This window comes from Megalobrama amblycephala, linkage group LG2, assembly GCF_018812025.1.
Source record: "Megalobrama amblycephala isolate DHTTF-2021 linkage group LG2, ASM1881202v1, whole genome shotgun sequence".
Lineage (NCBI taxonomy): Eukaryota > Metazoa > Chordata > Actinopteri > Cypriniformes > Xenocyprididae > Megalobrama > Megalobrama amblycephala.
The window spans coordinates 29863970-29888759 of record NC_063045.1 but is presented as its reverse complement, the minus strand read 5'-3'; the positions used below and the strand labels follow the sequence as shown (position 1 = coordinate 29888759).

Sequence of the window (24790 nt, the reverse complement as noted above, 5' to 3'; positions counted from 1 at the left end):
GCCGAGTTTCCTTGGAAAATGCTACATCTTGCCTATGATAAAGGGTTGACCATCATTTGGCAGGCTGCAACTATTAGAGGGACGGGTAAGAAAAGAAAGACCTAACTGTGTGAAACTGAGGGTGAATCTTACCAGAGAAATAAGTCACATGGTTATTGCAAAATAACAGATAAGAAAAGGGTATAAGAATTGCAACCTGGCCAGAGACAAACTCAGAGCTGCAGGCATCTCAGCTTTGTTGCTGTGTTCAATAAAGTCTTATTTTGACATCTGGAACTCTGCCTCTTGAGCTTCATTTGCAAGGAAGAAATATTTTTTCTCCACAACATTGTCAACCCAGAACACCCAGAAAACTGCATAGTAATGGATAAAAAACACTGATGCCACTGTAACAACTGCTTACAAACACCCTGGCAACCAAACAGAAAACCCTAGCAACTGCCTAGAAATGCTCTACAAACCACTGAGAACACCTTAGCAACTGCAGTGTCCTGGCAACCTCCCAGAATACCCTAGTAACCGCAAAACAATACACTAAAACACTGACAACACTTTATCAACTGCATAGCAATGCCATGACAACCATTTAGAACTCATATTTTCTATAGAAAATGTAAAAATTATTGTGTTATAATTATTTAATAACTTTTCTTTTATGCACGAACCACATAAACCTGTTTTAATGAAATATTTGTTTAAAGAAAAGTACACTGATAAAAATTATTTTAATATTACAGTAAATATTACAGAAAAAACAAATTTAATTTTTACATGAAAAAGTTAGTTCAGGCAAGAATAAAAAAATAGGTAAATTCTGTATTAGTTCTCAATTTAAATAAATATCAACATTGAAAAATTAAGTAAAACTACTCAACTTTTCTGATACTGGTGTTCCCATCATGCACTGGGCTTTGAATAATTAATGAGGTTGATTTTTTTCGCTGTTTTCCAACTGTTTTTACACTGTTTTATCACTGCTTTTGTGGTTATATTTAGTAACTTTCTATTACTTGATTGAAATTACTCAACCTTTTACTGGACAAGTTAAAATTACTTTATTTTCTTTGGCAATTTTACTTAACTTAGTTAAGTATAGTTACTTAATTCCATACTTGAAACTTACTTACAAAATATTCGTGCAAAAACTTGCAAAAGAGAAATTAAGTAAATTTTACTTATTGTTTTTTTTTTACAGCATATGTGTTAAAGGGTTAACTTAGTTCACCCAAAAATGAAAATTCTGTCATTTATTACTTACCCTCATGCTGTTTCACACCCGTAAGACCTTTGTTAATCTTCAGAACACAAATTAAGATATTTTAGTTGAAATCCGATGGCTCTGTGAGGCCTCCATAGGGAGCAATGGACACTTCCTCTCTCAAGATCCATAAAGGTACTAAAACATATTTAAATCGGTTCATGTGAGTACAGTGGTTCAATATTAATATTATAAAGCGACGAGAATATTTTTGGAGCGCCAAAAAAAAATAAATAACGACTTATTTAGTGATGGCCGATTTCAAAACACTGCTTCAGGAAGCATCGGAGCACAAATGAATCAGTGTGTCGAATCTTCTGTTCGGAGCGCTAAAGTCACGTCATTTCAGCCGTTGGCAGTTTGACACGCGTTCTGAATCATGATTCGACACACTGATTCATTTATGCTCCGAATCTTCCTGAAGTATTGTTTTGAAATCGGCAATCGGAATAAGTCGTTATTTTATTTATTTTTTTTGGTGCTCCAAAAATGTTCTCGTCGCTTTATAATATTAATATTGAACCACTGTACTCACATGAACCGATTTAAATATGTTTTTAGTACCTTTATGGATCTTTAGAGAGGAAGTGTCCATTGCTCCCTATAAAGGCCTCACGGAGCCATCGGATTTCAACTAAAATATCGGTGTTCTGAAGATTAACGAAGGTTTTACAGGTGTGGAACGGCATGAGGGTAAATCATAAATGACAGAATTTTCATTTTTGGGTGAACTAACCCAAAGTTTAAGTTAGCTGTTTTAGGTTAAATTATTTTTAATTTTTGGTCGCTGATTAACACCTCATAAAAACGTTAGATTATAAAAGATTATGATGTTATATAAATGCTATTAACACACATTATCTGTTTAATCAGTTTTTTTTTTTTTTATGGTCCAATGAAAATTATTATAACTTATTATAACTTCTCCTTTTCACAACATCCAAGCCATTGACTGTTTCATGCTGACTTTAAGGGAAGAAACAAAAGTTGTGATAGGCTATTCTATCTGTCATAGGGGAATTGCCTATAGCACTAGCATGAGATGTTCTCCATTTATTTTAACCAATCAAAAAATCGATTGAGATTCTGAAACCTCTCTGATTGGTGGATCTCACATCTTTTCCCAGATGGTTGTAATACACGCAATTATAATATTATATTTAGTATTATAAGGGAAAAAACAACAACAACAAAAACATAAACTGATACTAACGCTTTTTTTTCACCATGATAAATGGCATATTATGCAATTAACTCTAAAATAATCAGGTATATCAGTGAGAGAGTGACTCATGACAATTTATAATGTATCGTGGCACCACAGGCAAAAATATATATGTATCCGAGTGAGATGGCTCAAGAAAAGAAGAAGAAGAAGAAGAAGAAGAAGAAGAAAAGAAGGTAGAAAAAGAAAAAAAGAAGTCCATGGAGAATTGATTAGATGGTTGAGGTTTGCTATTGGTCCATATCATATTAGTGACAGGTTGTCTCGCCCTTGTGCCAGTAAACACGTCATCAGAGAAGAGATGGAAGTTATTTATGATTCAAGATTACGAGGACACATGTCTTTAAAAAATGATGTGCATGGATAAAGCATTTATAATAAATTCTTCAGTATTCCATTAAGAAATAAGAATAGTCAGTTTTGATTTCATGGTGAATTTAAGAAATCTTTGATGTGTGTTTTCCTTCCAAAATGTAGTGAAAGTAAAAATAAACGCAAACAGAACCTAAGCTTGAGTAAAGTATAAATATTACATTTTTTTTTTTTTAAGTAAATAGCACAGTTTTATACTTCATTATCTCAGTCTGAAATACTCACCGCATCCCAATGTGCATACTATCCACCATATCCGCCCTAAATAGTATTGAAAATGACTAATGTCGCATACTATTTAGGATGGATAGTATGCACATTGAGACACAGGCACTGTCTGTAGTTTGAAGGAGTTCCTCAGGGTTCACTGCTGAGCCCTGTAGAGTTCGACAACTTTACCCAGCATCCTCTTCGCGCTCAACATGGAGGAATTGACGGTGGAGGTCCGTGGCTCCAATGGAGCTTATTATAAGGTAAATACATTATTTACTTGATTCTCTCTTACTGCACACACGTATTTGTCGGTTAAGACAGTGTGGATGGTAAAACCCTCAAGAAAATATTGGAAAGCGAACTGTATCATGTACTTTTAACGCGTATAAATAGTACTGTTCTCAGTGTCTGTTAGCCGTTAGCCGGTTAGCAGCTGCGCAAGGAAATTGAAATAATAAAAACATGACACCATATAATGCGAAGTTTTATTTGACCCCGACTACATATACAAAAGATTTTTCATTAGGAGAAACAGAGATTTTAGGTTCAAATAACTGACTTTTGGTTTCACTTTGTTCATCTGCTAACTGTTATTGAACATTATTCAGTCTAGGCGTTCGATTATGTCGTCTTTTAACGATTACTATGAAAAGAACCATAACAAATGCTTGGATAAATAGTAATTCTATTTAAATACCAATATAAAAGTCAGCAATTGGTCGTTGTTAAACAAACCTGCTATTGGTCATGCTCGTTAGCTTTACTGTTATTGTGTTGAAGCACGCAACCCATTAACCTTCCAGATACATTTTATAATGCACATGAAACTGTTTTATTCGAACAAGTTTAATTAAGTTTCTCATATATACGTGTAGTTAAGCTAAAAAGATGCCAGGAAGCTCGTATTCATTATTTAAGGTGTGGTCAGACATGATCAGATCATAAAAGCAACTTGTGTCCTGCTTCGACCAGATGATTCGGCTGTGTCAAGAAATTTCAAAGAAATCTCTTAATTTGAGGCGTCTTTGTACAGTCCTATTAAAAGTTAGTATGCTTACTATGTTATTGCTTTCTACTTAAAGTATATATTAAGTCTAGTTGAAGCTATTATTCTGTCTCCATCTCATCCTTCAGTTATTCTGTGCTCGTCAATTTGCTCCATGCTTATCTCAATGCATGTCAGCTGTTCACTTTCCATCTGCAGCTGTCATCCAGCACAGCAGATATTTTAGCACCAGTCTATTTTGAGATGAGGCTTAAGAGATACCAACTTCCATTTTGGCGTCAGTTGCCATTGAGAGGCAGTGCTGACTAGTAAGCTGATCTTAATGAAGTATCAGTTTGTTTAAATATAATATCAATTTCATTTTATATTTGATTGATCACACCTTATAATTAGTCCTACCTGTATTAAACAAAACAATATTCCTTTTTTTAACACATTTTAATGTTATTCATCAAAGTACTATTAAAACAAAAAGCGCTGTGAACGTGTAACCAAACTTCATATAATCAAGCTCTCCGATGTAATCTTAAGTTATTCGTTAGACTGATTCTTTAAAGAAGTGTCATTCTTATGTCGAACTACACTGGTCATACTATATTATTTTTCTGTGTGAATCCAGCTGGGAAAACACAATTAGAAAGTATTTTATTTAGATTAAGTCTTTTAAATGGTTTGTGTTTTACATATAATTTGTTTAATTGTTACATTTATTCTGTTGTGCTATTCCTTTTAAGGTATTAAGCAAGTGTTCTTTTAGTATTATTTATATACTATTTTGGTTTTTATTGATGTTTCAAATTGGTTTTATTTTTTATATTGTCGTTTCAATTTAAGTTTTAGTAATTTTTTTTTGTTTTATTATTATTTTTATATATATATATATATATATATATATATATATATATATATATATATATATATATATATATATATATATATAAAAACCCAATAATAACCCTGTTTTGGACAGCACAAACTTTCACAACACATTAAATTCTATTCATAAATGTTTTTCTTGTTTACATTTATTTTAATGAACACTAAATCTTATTATTCCAGGGCTTTGTCAAAGACGTTCATGATGACTCTCTCTCCATTTCATTTGAAAATAAGTGAGTAAAAGCTAATAGTTCACAATTATAAAATATTGCTTATGAAATGAGCATTGGCAGATGAGCATCATTATATGAAAATGATTTTTTCAGCTGGCAACCTGAAAGACAAGTCCCCTTCAATGATGTGCGATTACCACCTCCTGCTGATGGCAAAAAGGAAATCGCTGAAGGAGAAGAAGTGGAGGTGAGTAAAAATGTTTATTATTAGTATTCTACTGTCTTTCACAACAAGAAGCACCATAGAACTCTTAACAAGTGGATTTTGCTGTTCAGATTTACTCCAGAGCAAATGAGCAAGAGCCCTGTGGCTGGTGGCTAGCTAAAGTGCGCATGATGAAAGGAGATGTGAGTATGAGGCGCATCATGCTCGCTCAGTAAACTTTCTGTTTCCACTGAAGATCTCCTAGTTCACTTTCACTTTTGTTTTCTGCAGTTCTATGTGATTGAGTACGCCGCATGTGACGCAACCTACAATGAAATAGTGACATTTGAACGTCTCCGCCCAGTCAACCGCAATAAAGCTGTGACAAAGAACACATTCTTTAAGTGTACTGTTCCTGTCCCAGATGATCTCAGTGCAGCGTGAGTACTGACCTCAATAGTTTGGACACAACCAATTACTATTATTCTAATATGTAGTATACAGTAATAATTAATACACCAACATTTTGTAGTTAATATTTTAGTAAATTTTGTGATGTTTTTGTAACATTTCCCATTCACATCCATTAAAAAAAAGGCTGTAAATGACAGCCTTATGGGCAGCAACATTTTTTTTTCTGATCCTGTCCCAATGTTTCCTGTTGCTTCTCTTAGAATCCTGTCTAATGAAGGCAAAAAGGCCCAATATAACTTAAAGTATAACTTAACTGTATTGCAGTAATGAGGATCACTATGGAAGCTTTTTTTCCCAATGGAATAAAAAAAATAAAAAAGGAAATCTGACAAATCTGACTTTTTTCACAGAAATGTGAGAGAGAAAATAGCAACTGCAAGTTGTCAAAATTGTGAGATATAAACTTGCAATTCTGATTTTTTTTTTCTTGCAATTATGAGTTTATATCTCAAACTTATTTTTTTTTTTTGCAATTGCTAGTTTATATCTCATGACTCTGACTTTTTTCTTGCAATTCTGGAAAAAAAAAAGAAGTCAGAATTGCAAAGTCGCAAATGTGAGATATAAGTCTAGACAAATTATGTTTTTACTTTTTATACCATGACGAAAACAAGCTTTTATAGGATCACCGCCGAGAATGAGAAACATTTTGATGCATTATTTTTTAAAACATAGACAAATTTGGGTATAAAATTGTGTTTATCTTAATAATTATATTGACAAAATAGTGTTTTTCTTTAAAGTTTTTCTTTTTGATTTTGGGTCAAAATGTGACCTGCACATATAATTATAATTCATCTGTGCTAATGCAACAATATTGGTTAAAATCATTAACTTTCTTATTTGCTCATGTTAGATGTGAGAACGAACATGCCCACAAGGATTTCAAAAAGGCGGTTGGAGCCATTCGGATTGTTTACAGCCCAGAGCAAAGTGAACTGATTGTACTGGTGAGTCCCAGTTAACCATGACATTTGTGTAAGTAGGTTTGATTATGACAAACGCTTAATCCGCATTCTCTGAACACCACTAGTCCATGAATGAAGCCACCGTCAAGCGTGTCTCCCTGCTGAGTGACATGCATTTACGGAGCATCCGCACAAAACTCATGCTCATGTCCAGGAACGAGGAGGCGACAAAACATTTAGAGGTACATCAGCTCTTGTGTCAACTGCTACAATCTATTTTTCGTGATTATTAATGTGGGGCTTTTTACACTGCTCTTTCAATCCAAATTATATGAATAAACAGTGTGCCAGTGTTATTTTAGTGTTATTGACATACTACTATAGTTTTTGTTAATATTTTGAATGAGAATTATTTGTATATTTTGTGTTTATTTAAAATTTTTATTTTGTGTGTTTTTGTCATTTTTATTATAATTTTGTTTTAAATATGTCTATTTTATATTTATTAGTTTTAGTTATCTTGGTACTAAACAAAAGTTAAAACAGTTAAACTAAACGAAAATGAAAAATGTGGCTTTGGCAGCTAAAATTGTTTAAGTTCAAGGTTGTTGTTGTGTTTTTTTTTTTTTTTTTTGTTTATTTCAGGTAACAAAAATAGTTTATGGTTTGTTCTACTTTTAGTTAACGATAATAACAATTGAGTTGCATACTGCATGGTTATGTTAGTACTAAATGAAAGTTAAATTGAACGAAAATGAGAAATTTTCTCATTTTGAAATAAAATAAGTTAAATGTTTTTATTTTTATTTGTTTCATTTCAAGTAACAAAAATAGTTTTTTATGGTTAGTTTTAGTTAACTATAATAACCGTGTAGTTGTTATACAATATTCAGAAAGTTATGTTAGTACTAAGATTAAGTTAAACAAATTAAACGAAAAAGAAATGTTTAGGGCAGCCTATATATATATATATATATATATATATATATATATATATATATATATATATATAAGGAAAATAGTTTTGTTTTAGTTAATGATAATAACCCTACAGTGTGTAACTCAAAAAGTTGTAAATAAACTTCAGTTTACAATTTCAAATGTGAAAAATGTCTGTGTACATGTAGAGCACAAAGCAGTTGGCCTCAGCGTTCCAAGAGGAGTTCACTGTGAGAGAAGATCTCATGGGTCTCGCCATCGGAAGCCACGGCAGTAACATTCAGCAAGCCAGAAAGGTGCCGGGAGTGACTGCTATTGAACTAGACGAGGAGACTAGAACCTTCAGGATTTACGGAGAGGTGCGTCCGCTTTCTGTCCATGATGTCATTTAATCAAACCAGTTCCTTGGAATGGATACAATGCATTTTTAAATCTTTCTTTACAGAGTACAGAGGCGGTTCAGAAAGCAAGAAATTATCTAGAGTTTCTGGAAGATTCGGTGCAGATTCCTCGTAATCTTGTTGGTATGCATGTTTGTCTTTTAGAAACAGTTTGTATAAAGCTTAAAGTCAATGTGAAATATTTCAGGGTTCAAAAGTGTAATTTTAGTATTATTTATATACTATTTAGTATTTATTAATAGATTTTTTATATTTTCAGTGTTTGTTTTAATTTTAGTTTGTTTTAGTAATTTTATACGCTTTATTGTTATTTAAATTTTAATAATTTTAGTACTTCAGTATAGTTATTTACTTCAGTTTTTAATCTAATTACATTTTATTTCAACTGCACTTCAATTACCGCAAACAATGCAGTAGTTAACAAGCAAACGCAAATGTTTTGTGAGAGAAGTCACTCAGTTTAATGTAATTTTGACTTTAACCATCCACAGGGTAAATTTTTAACATAATTTTGACTTTAACCATTAAAACTGTGTGTTGACATCATTTTCATACGAGTTTTCCCTTTGTAGGGAAGGTTATTGGAAAAAATGGCAAGGTCATCCAGGAGATTGTTGATAAATCCGGTGTGGTGAGAGTGCGCATCGAAGGCGACAATGACAACAAACTCCCCCGACAGGAAGTAAGACAGCTGAGACAAGCACAAACAAGCAAGCCAGATCAATGTATACACACATACGATAATGCATTTTAATTTTTTTTAAATAGGGAATGGTGCCATTTACATTTGTTGGAACGAAGGAGAGTATCAGCAATGTGCAGGTCCTACTGGAATACCATATTGCTTACCTAAATGTGAGTATTAGAGAGAAATACAGCAGCTGTGGTGACAAATGGCCGGCGATATTTGAGAAACTCAAGCACTTGTTTGTCATGCGCAGGAGGTCGAACAGCTGCGACTGGAGCGGCTGCAGATTGACGAGCAGCTGCGTCAGATTGGGATGGGTTACAGGCCTGCCCCAAATCGACCCGCCGATAAGGACGAGGGCACATCTAACACCACCCTCCATGTCAATCGCTCCTACTCCGGCAGGGGCCGCGGCCGCCGGGGTCCCGGATACACGTCTGGCTACGGTAGGGCTTTTGTTTTAAAATATTTCATCAAAAAAATTAAAGGGTACACTGGCAAAATGGGCTTTCAATAAAACTTGGCTGCCTATGCAGTAGAAAGGCGGGTGGAAAAAATGAAATTGCTGCTACATGACTAGAGAAAACACAGACAAAAAGGCTGTTGTCTTCTTTTTTGCCAAATAATTAGGAGAACTTATAATGCACTGGGCAAATTGTCGTCCAAGGCTACTCGCACTAGTCTGCTATGGATACACTTATCAGTCAAATACTGCCTTGATTCAGTAGGAAGTATTGCTTAGCAAACTATTAGTCATAATGGTGTTGACTTGTATTGTTCCTGGGTGCAAAATTCAAAGAGTGAACTTTTAGCGGGAGTGAGTTACTTTCAATTTCCAGTGAAGGATCCAGCGCGTTGTAGGCAGCCGCTAATGCCTGCAAAGAATCATAAATATATGGAGAGATTGCCATGACAAAAAATTGGAGTCAACATTTCAAACTGGATGACCACAAACAGTGTTTTAGACCAAATGGAGGGGAAAACTGAAAGAAATTGCTGTTCTGTCAGTTCTGCCCGAAGCAAAATGCCATTGTGTAATAGGTAAGAAAGCTGTTGCTATAGTTGCTATATAGCTTTTACGAACTGATATCGATTCTTAAATCCCAAGATATAAATTCCAATAAGTTTTGTGCATTATTTTTTATATGAAACAAAGTCTCAGATTTCAAATTCTGTCCATTTTATTATTAAATTCAAAAAATATTAGTGCTGTTTAATGTGGCGTGACAGCGCACGTGAACTGATCATCTCCGCTGCTTTAATACTAGTTACCGCATGAAACAAATATGAATGAACATCTGAAGGTATGTTAAAAGATACCACTTACCGTAATCCATATCATGTCTCATGTAATCGCGCAATCAGTGTTTCAACCACTGAAACATATCAATAAAAGCAGCGTACAATATGTCACATTTACCCCGGGAAAACCATATTCAGTGACCATAAACTTGTTAGACAGCTAGAAAAATTAAATCTAGAGAGGAGCATTTTGCTAAATATATGCACCATATTACATATTCATTATAATTTTTAATGTTCAATATTTTATGCATGTTTGAATAAATCTGTCAAGTTTTTATGACACCATTTAAATGTTTTTTTATTTCAAAAAATGAATTGGAGTACATTTTACATTTAATCATTTAGCAGATGCTTTTCTCTAAAATCGACTTAAATCAACAGTAACAATAAAATCAACATGAGTGCAACAGTATACTAGTGCCGTGTCAAGTCCCAGTTATTCCAGCAAAATGCTCGTTGCAAGGATTTTTTTTAATAGAGAGAACAGAAATAGAAAAAGTTCTAATATTAGTAGAAATATAATAACAGGATTGTAAAGTATTAACTGAATCGAATCATGAAATCTGAGTCAATACCCAGCTCTACAATAACTGTTCTGTTATAACCTCTTGATCCAGCTGTCGTGGGTGGGAAACAAAACTGCACAAGTGTAATCTATAGTTTTCACAAAAGCCCTGGAGCTGTCAAGTGTTTTGCATCATCCAGATAAATAAATGTGAATTTCTTGTTCTAGGTAACAGAGTAAACATTGTTCATTTTACATACATTACTGACATTGTAACAATTAAAAAGCAGGTTGAAAATCTGCGAATTTAAACTTTCACATTTTTCATCACTTATAGGCACTAACTCGGAGCAGTCGTACGCTTCTGAGACAGACTCTGAGCGCAAGGAAGAGCTGAGCGACTGGTCCCTGGCAGGAGAGGAGCCCGAGCGCAACCTCAGACAGCAGAGAGACAGCAGGAGGAGACCGGGAGAGGGCCGGGGCCGAGGACGTGGAGGACCTGGTGGCAGAGGCCGTGGCTCAGGACGAGGAGCATCCAACTCCATTAGCTCAGGTATACTGGATCCCTTCCATACTTTAGCAGTAACACATTTTATTTACCAGCACACATTTTAGGGCCCTATGAAAACCATTTGACTTTTTCCCAAATTCTGTGTTATTATTTTTCATTTTAATGGGTTATTTAAATGTTAATTATTAAAAAGCATGTCTAATCATTTAATTTGATAAAATGTTTTCTATTTTATAATTAGCTTAAATTTTAGCAAGGGCCCAATGAAAAATGTGTAATTTTTTTTTTTTTTGACTGTTTAAATTCCTCTGGATTCTGTGTTTTATGATTTATTACAAACCTATTATCAAAAATAGTGATAATCAAATGGATGCATAAAACTTGGTGCTCTTTGGTCAATTTTAAAAAAATCTCTGTGTCAAAATGAATGGTATGACACTTGGTAATTTTTGAGGCACTTGCTATGTGAACACACACAAAAAATTGTATACTTGATTCAAAAAGGTTAAACAGGGCTCCAAACTGTGACCTTTTTCTTGTTGGTGCGAGTCAATTTTGTTAGAGGTCGCTCTAGTGTGACCACCACATTTCCCAACTGATAAGAGCTGCCATTTCTGTCGCACATGAGAAACATGGACCGCTTATCAGCTCAGACCAATAATAGACAGCACAGCACGAGCTCAGTACAGGTTTACGCAACACTGTTATTACACAGCAGTGGGAAATCCAGTGAGAAAAAGTGTTTGAATTTGCCGCAGAATTAATAACATTGCTGCAAGATCTAGTGAAAAGTACTTCCATAAAATGGCCACGATATATATTTTTTTTTATGAAGTTGCCAGCGTTTATGATAATTGTCACAATAATTTCATGGCCCCCAGAATATTTTTGTTGTATGAATATCTGAACATGCAGTATATCAAAATAAAGAACAATGCCTCCGTCAAAGGCGGGGAAAGAGTTAATAAATCATTTCCACGAAACGGAACAAATGCTTAATTGTGACCACGGTATCCATTTTTTTTTCTTTCACGTCATGTATGGAGCTCTGAGAAGCTTCAATGAAATAAAACCATTTTCTTAAAAAAAAAAAAAAAAAAAAAAAAATTAAATTTAGCATTTGGTAGCATCGGTATTTTAAAGTCTAATTTTAAGAAACTATTAGTTTTAAAGTTTTTTTTTTTTTTTTTTTTTTTTTTTTTTAACAGGCAAGCAGCACTGAAAAAAAAAAAAAAAAAAAAAAACTGGTTTCACTTTATTTTGATGGTCCCTTTAACACATTTTGTTGACAAGTAACGTTGTACCTACATGTCTACTAACTCTCATTAGAGTATTAGTATACTGGTAGGTTTAGGGTTAGAATAAGTTGACATGTATTGGCAAAGTTTCTTATAGTTAGTAGAATGTCTGTTGGGGGAGCATCACAATAAAGAGTTGGCAGATAAAGCAGACATTCTACTAATACTCTAATGAGAGTTAGTTAACATGTAGTTGCAAAGTTACTTATAGCAAAGTCCCTTCACAATTATTTCACTCGGCGGCCATCTTTGAATCGCCTCTCGGGCATCCAAGTGCAGCTCCTATCTCTTTGAATGGGGAAACATCAGATTCTCCAAAGCTGTTCACCAAGCTTTCGATTAAATTTCATATTTGAAATAACCAATGAAATCTGACAACAATTGTCTTATAAATTTTGTTTCCAAATGCTTGAATCATGACAAAAAACGGTTTTATTCAGAATGGATCAACCTAATGCGCATGCGCAGACCTAAATGCGCGTCTCTTCAGCTTCATTTCAGTGGCACGCGTCTGACTGTTTCTATAGAAACCGGAGCTTCTAATGGCCGCTGCAGTGATGCGATGACTACCAATCGGCGATTGGCTCTTATTTAGAAGGCGGGACTTATTCCGCCATATTGCGCATTGCACTTTCTCCCATTCAAAACAATACGAGTGACACGCCTTGTGTTCTATAATCTTTGCTTATAGTCAACAGAATGGTCAAAAGGGACAATAAAAAAATAGAATGTTACCAAAAATGCATGCTATGCATGCTGCATTGCACAGTAAATATATATATGTATATTTTTTATTTCAGTCCTGAAAGATCCAGATGGAAACCCATACAGTCTGTTGGACAATACTGAGACTGATCAGACAGCAGACACAGATGCCAGTGACTCCCAGATGAACACCAACCGCCGCAGACGCTCCCGTCGCCGCCGCACAGATGAAGACACCACAGTGATGGATGGCATGAGTGAGTCCGACAATGCCTCCCTCAGCGAGAATGGCCTCGGTAAGGACATAGCCTCAGAGGATTTACTGAATCGATACTAAAAAGATTGATGAATCTGTTGATTTAATTTAATTTATTGATTATTTTGCCCAATGTTCTCCTCTAAATAGTGTGTAAAATAAATGCTATTAACAAATATAAATGCAATGCAATGCACTAAATAATGCACAATTTTTGCAAAATTTAATGAAAATTTGGAATTAAAAACACTGAGTTAAATTCCACAAACTGCAGCATTCTCAAATGGCTTTCAAAACGGTTATAAATATTTAAGGTCAGGTTTTGCACCGATCTTTTGTAGATGACACTGAAGCTAAACCACAGCGGCGCAATCGTAGCCGCCGCCGCCGTTTCCGCCCTCCTGAGGAGAGGCAGCCAGGTAATGATGGTATGAATTAACACTGGGTTTGTGTTAATCCAAGCTGCATGGCATTGAATGCCTTAAATAACATCAGGCCTTTAAATTGAACTAGAGCCCACATGCAACATGCCAGATCACAACAATAATTGTTTTTTTTTCTTGAGGAAAGTTATCAGCTATTTGTTACATTATTACAGACATTTGCCTGACATAACGTCCAAAAATTATGTTTATCTTGAACTTTTGAATCCATTTATTCTTATTGGTTACACAATTGCAGATAACGTTGGTTTATAAAGCTGTAGGTATTAATTTGCATGGTTGATGTAAATGCATGTAGGTCTTTTACATCCTCAACCTAGAAGATTCAGTCAAAAAGGAGATTGTCCAAGCTGCCTGTTTACATACAGTGAAATCGAATCTACTTGCCATCACATATCGGATCAGGTTCAAGGTTTCTTGAACCCTGCATCCAATTTGAAGGGCAAATGAGATTTGAGAGCTTTGGCAGAGGAACATTTTCAGTACTTCATATTTAGGGCTGCAACGATTAATCGCGATTAATCGTTAGCAAAATAAAAGTCTGTGTTTACGTAATATATGTGTGTGTTCTGTGTATAGTAATTATGTATATATAAATACACATTCATGTATATATTTAAGAAAAATGTTATATTTATATATAAAATTTATATGTAATATAAAATATATATATATAAATATATATATTTATAATACATGCATGTATTTCTAAACTTTATACCTGTATGTGTGTGTATTTATATATACATAATTATTATACACAGAACACACATATATATTACGTAAACGCAGGCTTATTTTGCAAACGATTAATCACGATTAATCGTTGCAGCCCTATTCATTTTAGGCCTGTTCCACATACAAAGCTGTTTTACCCTCATTTAAGAATAATAAAGATGTTTTACGAATGAAATCATTGAAATTTCTTGCAGTTACTGTGGCTGACTATATATCAAGAGCTGAGTCTCAAAGCAGACAGAGAAACCCAAGAGACCTGAGGAAGAACAAAAAGGATATGGTGACTCTAGATTTCTTCTTTCATATCTCGCTGTGATTAAATTAAATTGGAGAACAGGAATGCATTATTATACATATAACATATTACTAATTACACATTAATGAATATGATTATTAATAATGTTTATAATTGTAATAGTATTTAATTTGGATATTGGATATTTTTGTTATTTTAAGCGATAAATTAAATTATAGCAAATATTTACAATTTTAACTATTTTACTATTCATCTTTTTGTCTATAGCTTATTTCAAAAGGAATATGCATCCATTTTTCATGTTGTGATCCAGGGTTATAGTTAACTAACACTAAGAATAAACAAAACATTTCCATAACTTGAAATAAAATAAACTTTGAAGTAAAATGTAAGTTTTCAATATTGTATTTTATTTTAGTTATTCAAAATGAAATTTCTCATTTTCATTTAGTTTAACTTAATGCACTAAAATAACTAAAACTGAAATAATTAATTTTAGTTTTTTTTTTTTTTTTAGAAAAAAATAAAACTGACGAAACAAAATTATTAGAACTTACAATGAAAAATATAAAAATAAAAACCAATCCAAAATATTAATAAAACCTATAATAGTATCTCAGTCATACTAAAATAATGTGATACCTGAATGAACTTGTAGCATATACAAACCATTTGTCTTATTTAAAAAAAAAAGTGTTTAGATTTGTAATATCACTCATCAGTTATAATGTGGCCTAAAATTTTACATTATTTTATAATGTTGATGCTTTCCTAATCTAAGGTTATATTTACATGTTTCCCTCAGTCATGGAAAACCTGTAAATATTTCTAAGCTCGGAAAGGCATGAAAAATGTTATAAAACCTATAGAAATTCCCATGATGTTTTCTAGTTACACAGCTTTAAAGTAGTTTTAAAAACCCTTGTGCAATAATCACCACAGCTGGAAAAGTTGTGGAAACCAATTGGTTGAGGTGCTGTATTTTGATTAAATCTGTTTCCTGTCTTCCGCAGGGTCAAGTGGAGTTCATATCGGAGCACAGCCCTACTGAAGCTGTGAGCAATGGCCCCACCAAAGCAGACGATCAGAGCAAGACGCCACAAGCTTCCGCCGAGAAGGCGCCAAAAGCCAAGCCAGCTGTTGTCAACGGAGTCTCCTAATCAGTTCGGTTTATTTCTCCAAACTCATAACCTTTACAGTTTTACAATAGTGCTTGTACAAGCTTGCCAAAGATAGACGTACGGACTTCCACATTCTCGATTGCACTTTTCAGTTCCTTCACTATGGAACAGATAATTACAATGGGGGAAAAAAAAAAAAAAGAGACGACAAAAAACAAACAAAAAAAAAAAACCTTAAGTCACACCTATGTTCCTGATCAGATGTTGTGCCTTCAGAGCGTAGTTTCAACATAATGTTGGCTGGCTATAGAGAAAACGAACAGAAAAACAAACAAACAAACAACTTGTCTGAAAGACTCCCAGACATCCTTAGCTGCTTTTTGTTACATTTTAATATGCAACCACTTCTTCACGAGGGGTTATGGGAAAAGGATGTTTTGCACTGAATAGTCATTTCTTGACCTTTGGAATAATGTTAGTCTGGAAACTGGTGTGCTAACTCTGTCCATTTTAAATGCTGTATGTAAAACACTTCCTGAAAGATTGAATTTGGGTTTCATCTTTTTTTTTCTTGTTGGGTTGTAATGGTGGCAACCGAGACTGTTTTGCTAAAGGAGCCTTTTTTTTTCTTTTTTTTTGGTTTATTTATTTTAAAAATGTACAGTATTTAAAATTAACTTGGCAGTTGTTTTTAACACTAAGCTGTCCGAACTTCTTAGCACGCAAACTGCAAATTTGGACTACTGAAAGATCAATTTCCAGATGTTCTGTTCTGTAAACTACGTTCGTTAGTCTTTATGGGTTTTTTTTAAAGATCATTCTGGTTGTTTGATGTGCAATATGTTTTGTATGCAGGTAGTTCATAAATAAACATTTGATCTTCCAGCCAACCTTTTAAAGTTGGTGTATTCCGTCGTTTTGGTTTTTGCCTGTCCAAACAAAGCTCCTGAATATTTCAACTTTCCGTTGTGTAAAGGTGCGGTGATTTTTCTGTGAAGGCGAAAGATTTTACCACACAGATTTTGCAACAGGTTCAAGCTGGTTACACGGATTCACCACCTTGACCAACAGAAAGCTGTTTGGTTTGAAAGTGACTTCTGTGAGAGCTGTGCTTCATACATCACTACACTATTGACAATGGGTCTGCAAAATTTTGTGAATATTTCATGACTGACCACACCTTTAGTTCAAATGCTACACTCTGCAACAGATTCCATTTAACCTTTTCAATTTTTTTGCAATTCAACTGATGATTCTTTTAGTATTGAGGACATCCACGCTATAATAATCCTAATTTCCTAATCCTAATAATAAAATATATTTATATATTTTGGGCAATGTTTTATCAATCATTACATTTACCTGCAATTACTTTGTTTTGTTTTACTTTGTTTTGTAAAATGTTTACAGATTCATTCAAATCATGTTGTTTTCACACAAAATGCAGTCAATTAACAATTGTCAATTGCTTACATTTTCTTTTCATATAAGCTTACCTCATACCAAAATCATGGATCTTTCTCATCTTGTTTGCAAATGCTTAAACACAGCAAGTCAGAAATGAAGACCCAATGTTCCAATCTTTAAATATAGGATAAGACCTATACTTTTGCAACAACAGCAGTACTGGAAAAAAAATATATATAATAAAAATATAAAAAAATATATAAAACATACTGAAACAATTGATAAGCATTTTTAATTAGCACATCACTTAAAGGTGTCACTTAAAAAGTTTCAGCTCAAAATACCCCATAGATTTTTTTTAATTAATTTTTTTAACTGCCTATTTTGGGGCATCATTATAAACACGCCGATTTTATGCTGCGGCCCCTTTAAATCCCGTGCTCTCCGCCCACAGAGCTTGCGCTTGCCTTGAACACTGCCTTAACAAAGTTTACACAGCTAATATAACCCTCAAAATGGATCTTTACAAAGTGTTCGGCATGCATGCGTCGGATTATGTGAGTATTGTATACTGTTATATTGTTTACATTTGATTCTGAATGAGTTTGATAGTGCTCCGTGGCTAACGGCTAATGCTACTCTGTTGGAGAGATTTATAAAGAATGAAGTTGTGTTTATGCATTATACAGACTGCAAGTGTTTAATAATGAAAATAGCGACGGCTGTCTTGTCTCCGTGAATACAGTAATAAACGGATTTGTTCAATGTGTATAAGGAACAACACAGAGGAGCAGAGAGAAAATAGTATCTGGGTAAGAGAGAAGAATAGATGAAGGAGGAGAGGAGAAGTTGGATCAGGACAAGGGAGAAGAAGAGGTATGGGAGAGGAGGAAGAATGTGTGCTGGATTGTGCATCTCTATGGTTTTCCCCCTTACACATGTAGAACCTATGAAAGCTTATTTCTGCCATGAATAGAAAATAAAGTTAATTGTGTCTTTTTATCTCACAATTCTAAATTTTTTCTCTCAATTCCTATAGTTTATATGTCACAATTCTAAGAAAAAAAGTCAGAATTATGAGATGTAACTCACAATTGCAAAATAAAAAATAAAAAAATAGAATTGTGAGATAAAAAGTTACAATTACCTTTTATGCTTTTTCATTCTGTGGTGGAAAAAAAAGCTTCCATAGAAACCAAAGGCCATGTATGTTGGATTTGTTGTTGATCAATGGCAGCAATTTCATGTTTTCATTTCAGTAAAAGCTTTGTGTAAAGCTTTCACTACAACGATTCCACTACCACTATTCCATATATGCAGAATGTGTGGTCTGCGTAGGGCACCAACTAACAAGGGGACACCATCCCACCCTCTATGAGGGCACCATCAACACCACACACACCCACCTCCAGAAAGAGATTTCAACAGAGGGGCCAACTTAAGTTCTGCAGAGGGGATTCATTTGACCAGTAGCTGCCCTGAGCAATTCTGTTTCTCTTTTCTATTCTCTTTTTTTTTTTCTACTGTACATTCTATAATGTAATGACTCATTCACTTTTAGATAGTTGCTATGTTGCCAAGAATGCACACACTCAACCCTCAACCAAAACTTACATGTGAGCATTCTACTTTCACTGCAGTAAAAGGAAACTGAATTTTAAAAGCTATGGATTTCATATTTTCTGTTGGTAAAACTGAAACATGACAAGTAATGCAGTTTTCATAATGTCATCAACTGTTAGTATTTTGACAGTAATTGCGCTTTGATTGACTGTATGTTCATGTTGGACAGAAAACTAGTGCTAGTGTTTGACAGAACGACTCGATTTTGAAAAAGGTTTTTAGCATTTTGAAATGTAGAGTTTGTTTATTTAACAAAATATGGTTTTGGGCAGAAAATTAGCTATTTTGCTAACTGTGTGATATATGTGTGTTGCTGTGTTAAGAGTTTAGAAAAAGTACTTTTAAGTCTTGGTAAACGCTTGTTAGCAATTGAAAAAAAAACTGTAATTAGATGTTGATTTTCTCGTTGAAACTTCAGAAAAGACGGGGAATTGACTTTTTGACTTGACTGTTCACACTGATGAAAGTGGCCCACATTGAATTTAGATTAAATATGATTTCACATCAGGTTCCAGCTAATTACATGGATTCACTGTGTTCAGCAGAAAGTTCCTTGGTGTGAACTGTGCTTCATACATCATACACATGATAATGGCCAACATTGGAACTGAATTCAAATGATAAATATTAATTTTCATACAAAAGGAGATCTGATTGAGATGACAGCATGGTGTTTAATGATCAAGTAAGAATTCAAGTGCATCAGACAGGGCTTGTTCAAACATTCAATGATTGATCTATTTCTTATTTTGTCCATCAAGTAAATCTTTAGCCTCGTTGATTTTTGTTGCCAGATATGGGGATCCACCTGCCGAAGAAATGACACTGACAGCTCAGAGGAATTTAAATACTGCAGAGTTTTGCACCTTTTGTATTTTATGATTAAGCTAAAACAAAATATGAAGCCTTGAAGAAAGTCTCACCTCGGTCAGGATGGTTTAAAATCATCAGTTTTCTGTGTGCCTCTCTGATCTTGTTTTTGTTAGCGGTAGGACTAATGGAAAGAGAATGAAAACCTTAAGAAATGCACATGGGTCAAACTTTGTGCAGACCTTTCAATCTAATGTTGTTTTAAAATCATTTGACTTACATTTATTAACATAAGTTTATGGCTCAGAAAGCAGATTAAAGGCCAGCTAACACAAAGGACGAGAAGTAGAACTAGTTTTAGTAATCATTCTAATTCTATGAGTCCACACCACAACTATAATGATAATGACAGAAAAATATTGTTGGAATTACTTTCCGAATGTTTTTTTTTTTTTTTAGCTGATGAATTATAAAAACATTAACAGCCCCACTTAAAAGAGTGCAAGCATTTAAAGAGGCAGATGACAAAACTAGCACGCTTATGATAAAACAACGGCATTGTGTGTTGATGTGGACGCTAATATAATTAACTTTATTATAGTTATCTTTATCGTTCTTGGTGTGAATGGGTCTTAGTTATAACTATAAAGTTATGATAACTTATAATTCTATAACAACATCCACAACAAAGCTATAACACATTTTACCAATTCCAAACCACATCGATCTTAATAACTACTAATAATTTTGTATTTAATCATTTTTAAGTGATATATAATTGTTCATGAAGGCTTGGAATGAAAAACGCTTTACATTCAGGTGTGCTTAATTATTAGGCAGGTTTTCTTTTACAGGCAAAATGAGCCAATTTTGGATTTTAATTTTTGACTTTACAGTACAAGTTATTAAATGCCCATGAGAAGGATGCAATACTAATGCAATACTAAAAATTGCAAATTTAAAGCATGACCAACGGACAGCAAAACTCTCATTGGTCAGCAGGGTCAGACAAAAACAAGGTGGAGAAGAAAAGACACATGTTAACTGCAAAAGAATTAAGAATTAAGGTGAAGAATTAAGTGTGAAACCATCAGGAACCCTTTAGTCTCCATTTTCAAGAACTGCAACATACCTGGAGTCTTCAGAAGTGTGAGGTGTCAGGATCTCAGAGACTTAGGTTAGGTAAAGAATCCTAAAAAATGACCCCACTTAATAAGAATCACAAGCTGAAGTGTAGTAAAATACACGAATACTGTTTTTTTATAGGCTTTATAGAAAGATTAAGGACTCTTGAAGGACCCGCACCACATCCTCTTGTACCACTGTTAGAACAATTCATCTTCCAGAATCTGGCAGTAAGTTTTGGAAGATAATTTATATTCCATATCTGCAAGATATTTTCACTTTTCAGGATAGGAGATGGACTAAAAATGAACTCCCACACTTTACTGCCAGATTCTGGAAGATGAGTTCTTCAAACAGTGGACGAAGAGGATGTGGTACTGGTCCTTCAAGAGTCACTCTCAATCTGTCTGTCTATAAAGCCTATAAAAAAACAGTATTCATGTATTTTACAACACTTCAACTTGTGATTCTTGTTAAGTGGGGGTCATTTTTTAGGATTCTTTACCCAAATCTCTGAGATCCTGACACCTCACACTTCTGAAGACTCCAGGTATGTTGCAGTTCTGGAAAATGGTGAAGCTAGAGACTAAAGGGTCTCTAAAGGGTGAGGGGGACTAAAGGGTGATGGTTTCACACTTCATTCTTCACCATAATTCTTAATTATTTAGCAGTTAACATGTGTCTTTTCTTCTCCACCTTGTTTTTGTCTGACCCTGCTGACCCAATGAGCGTTTTGCTGTCCATTAATTTGCAATTTCTAGTATTGCATTAGTATTGCATCCCTCTCATGGGCATTTCATAATTTTTGACTTTTCGGTCTGAGTTAAATCTCTTTTTTGGCTCATTTTATTTGTAAAAGAAAACCTGCCTAATAATTATGCACACCTGAATATAAGGCGTTTCCACCCTTCATGAACAATTATATATCACTTATAAATGATTTAATACAAAATTAATAATAGTTTTTAAGATTGATCAGAAAATCAACTTTCCTAATAATTCTGACACAGTGTATATTGTTATAGTTAATAGTTATCTTAATATAGTTATCTTAATATGAATGGGCCTTGTGTGTACATGTCTGTAAAGTGCATGTTTACATAAAAAAAATCAATGGAAAAGCAGTGCAGTGGAATGGAACAATTGTGCTCCAAGCAGATTTTAGAAATAAAGGATTAATTGTGGCATAACAAGTTTGAAGAAATGCTCAAAATTTAAACGGTCATGTTTTACATATTCTCTGACTACAAATTAATGACTTAAAACAACTACACTGTATTATATATTCTACACTGATGTGTAACAGGGTGGATCGTAACATGGTGGAAATGTAAAGTAAAAAATGCTGTCAAGTAAAAACTGAAAATGTTCAGTTTTTAAAAAAAATATATTTTAGGGTCAGCGGCTTGTCTTGAAGTTTTAACTGTTTTCTATTGAAATTTTACTTAACGGTGGACATTTGAGACCAAGTACATATTAACGGTGGAAAACAGTTATCAGAAAGCATACTATTGAAAGAAAATGATTGGAATTAAAAACCTTTTTAGATATTTCATTTGTTAATGCAATTTAACCATTTAAGGTGACAAATAGCACTCTGATATAACTGTAATTATAATGTCTTCATCTGTGTTATGTTAGTATTTATATTTTCTGTTTTCATTTTTAAAGTTTTAGTAATTTTGTGCATTTTTGTCATTTTTGTTTATCAAATATGTCTATATAGTTTTTATTAATTTTTATTTTAGTTTGTTTAGTACATCAAGTTATGTTTTAGTACATACAATTAAAAATGTTATGTTTTTATATTTTATTTAATTAACGTTTATTTTATTTCAAGTAGCAATTTTTAATGGCTTTAGTTAACTATAAAAACCATGTTCTTAATGATTAAATATTTGTATTATTTTGTGTAAATACAGGCTATATCTAAACTTAATAGAAGCAATTTTAGTATATAATGATACATTTCTTGTTGATGAATATCATACGGTTTATGAAAACACAGACTACATAGACATAGACTAACATAGACTACCTGACACCAAGAATAAGGGAAGCTTCTCTCCTGGTCATCTTTGGTTCAAAACCACCTCTGTAATATCCGCTACCAAAAGCCTGTCACACATATATAATTTGTTTGTTATATATATATAAAAAAAAGTTATTAGTTTGAGTTTATAGAGACATAATGTGAGAAATATAACTTGCAGATTTGGATGCTTCCAGAGCTTGTTTCACTTGAGGCTCCATATGTTTCATGGCTTGCATTGCATAGCGACCTGTAAAAATGGGCCAACAGAAAACAATCAGGCTTAATTAATGAACAGATGGAACTGTATAATGTTTTTTTGCAAATTCATCATACTTTGCTGGAATCCTACCTGCAAACCCAGCTGCTGCCAGGGTAAGGCCCACGGCCACCATGGTACTGGCCTAAAATACACAAAACAATAACCCTTGATTGTGCAATTTGCATTAATTGAGAGGCAATTTGCATTATTCAATGCAACCAGACATCAGGCACGTCAATCATAAAACATCCCTTATATTACAGATTAAATATCATCCACTACATTGATTACATGCATCATAATCATATCTCACCAATTTACAGTATCAGACAATATTACACCAGCTACGGTTATCCAAGCTGCAAAAGTTTCATGTTTTACATATAACACATTAAATACACATATACTATGTTACACAGATATATACAGGTACAAAAATACAGGTCTAGAATGTAATTCTACGCCAGATAACTATAAACATGAATGATCTGCTCAGACAGACGCTCTGTAAGTGCAACGAATGTCACTATCAGTTAGCAATGCGCTGCTCCTGCCTTTCATTTTCTATTAAATTACATAATAAACGCTCCAGAATTACATCAGACTGTTAAAGCGAATACGAAAATACTTACCATTTTCTCTGCTAAGATCCTGTGTTGTGAGCGTCTATAGTCATAACTTTAATCATAAGTGGCTGCTAAATGTCAGGCTCATGTGTTGTTGTTATGGTGACTTCTGAACTTCAGACAGCGACCTGCCGCAAAACGAGCCAGCACGTCGCAACAGCCGAATTTACGTCGTAAAACGTCAGTTGCAAAGGCAAGTGAGCTCCTTGGTTTCGTAAAGTGCAGAAATGTGAAGGTAACAACTACGGCCTAATGGTATTTATTAATGACAAGCTGAGATTATTTACTAATTTGCCCATTTGAAAACGGAAACAGAGTCTGTTTGTATAAAATATATCATATATAGACTAAATATAATGTATTATAATATAAATACAGACTTTCTATTATATATGACCTAGCGAAAGCCTTCAAACAGACGAAAGTTACTGATATCATCAGGAGTAACGTTACTACTTTACAAAGGACTACTTTATGAATGAGTCCTATATTTCACTGGTCATATTTCACCCAAAATCAACATTAAGGCACAAAACATCTCAAATATGCAATATGCAAAAATCCCAATCCCTTTACTATATAACCTTAATGCAAATAGTTATGGCAGTGTTTATTTACACTGATTCAACAGCCAAACTTATTGGCAAAGCTCTTTTTTTTTTACTAACAGACACACACACACACACACACACACACACACACACACACACACACACACACACACATACATTTACATTGTCATTTCTTTATTTCAAAAATAATAATAATAAAAAAAAAGTATTAATACATCCGTATACATCAGTAAAAAGTATTTATAGTTTTGACCTTGTCATCATTATGACTCAGGATTTTGATGTTTATCTCATAATTATGACTTAGTGTCTCATAAATTCATCTTTTTATAATTTTTACTTAGTATCTCACAATTTTGACTTTTTATCTCACAGTCATGGCTTAGTATGTCATAAATTTGACTTTTTATCACAATTATGACTTAATATGTCACAATTTTGACTTTTTATCTCA

At 33.7% G+C, this 24790-nt stretch overlaps 2 protein-coding genes across 3 annotated transcripts; one reads left to right on the top strand and one right to left on the bottom strand.

Moving 5' to 3' along the window:
* Window positions 1-3186: 3186 nt before the first annotated feature.
* Window positions 3187-16787, top strand: fxr1 (FMR1 autosomal homolog 1). 2 transcript variants are annotated; one of them, XM_048169741.1, is made up of 17 exons: window positions 3187-3328; window positions 5134-5186; window positions 5280-5373; window positions 5463-5534; window positions 5623-5771; window positions 6662-6755; window positions 6839-6955; window positions 7841-8011; window positions 8098-8176; window positions 8626-8735; window positions 8822-8908; window positions 8995-9187; window positions 10889-11104; window positions 13161-13361; window positions 13663-13740; window positions 14697-14782; window positions 15772-16787. In XM_048169741.1, exons 1-17 carry the CDS (start codon window positions 3278-3280, stop codon window positions 15916-15918), a joined length of 1998 nt encoding a protein of 665 aa, XP_048025698.1. In that variant the 5' UTR covers window positions 3187-3277; the 3' UTR covers window positions 15919-16787. The 2 variants fall into 2 exon arrangements, with proteins under 2 accessions (XP_048025698.1, XP_048025707.1); XM_048169750.1 differs by lacking the exon at window positions 13663-13740.
* Window positions 16788-19563: 2776 nt separating this feature from the next.
* Window positions 19564-23923, bottom strand: dnajc19 (DnaJ (Hsp40) homolog, subfamily C, member 19). The gene is made up of 6 exons (XM_048169712.1): window positions 23771-23923; window positions 23229-23280; window positions 23056-23126; window positions 22883-22962; window positions 19833-19903; window positions 19564-19717 (listed from the first exon to the last, which is right to left on the bottom strand). Exons 1-6 carry the CDS (start codon window positions 23771-23773, stop codon window positions 19647-19649), a joined length of 348 nt encoding a protein of 115 aa, XP_048025669.1. The 5' UTR covers window positions 23774-23923; the 3' UTR covers window positions 19564-19646.
* Window positions 23924-24790: the final 867 nt, after the last annotated feature.

Coding starts and splice junctions, on each gene's coding strand:
- dnajc19 (XM_048169712.1), bottom strand. Junction 22,963..23,055: donor CTCTGGAAGCATCCAAATCT/GCAAGTTATATT, acceptor TATGTGTGACAG/GCTTTTGGTAGCGGATATTA. Junction 19,718..19,832: donor TTTAAACCATCCTGACCGAG/GTGAGACTTTCT, acceptor TTTCTTCGGCAG/GTGGATCCCCATATCTGGCA.
- fxr1 (XM_048169741.1), top strand. CDS start 3,278: ATGGAGGAATTGACGGTGGAGGTCCGTGGCTCCAATGGAGCTTATTAT. Junction 5,535..5,622: donor TGCGCATGATGAAAGGAGAT/GTGAGTATGAGG, acceptor TGTTTTCTGCAG/TTCTATGTGATTGAGTACGC. Junction 6,756..6,838: donor AAAGTGAACTGATTGTACTG/GTGAGTCCCAGT, acceptor GAACACCACTAG/TCCATGAATGAAGCCACCGT.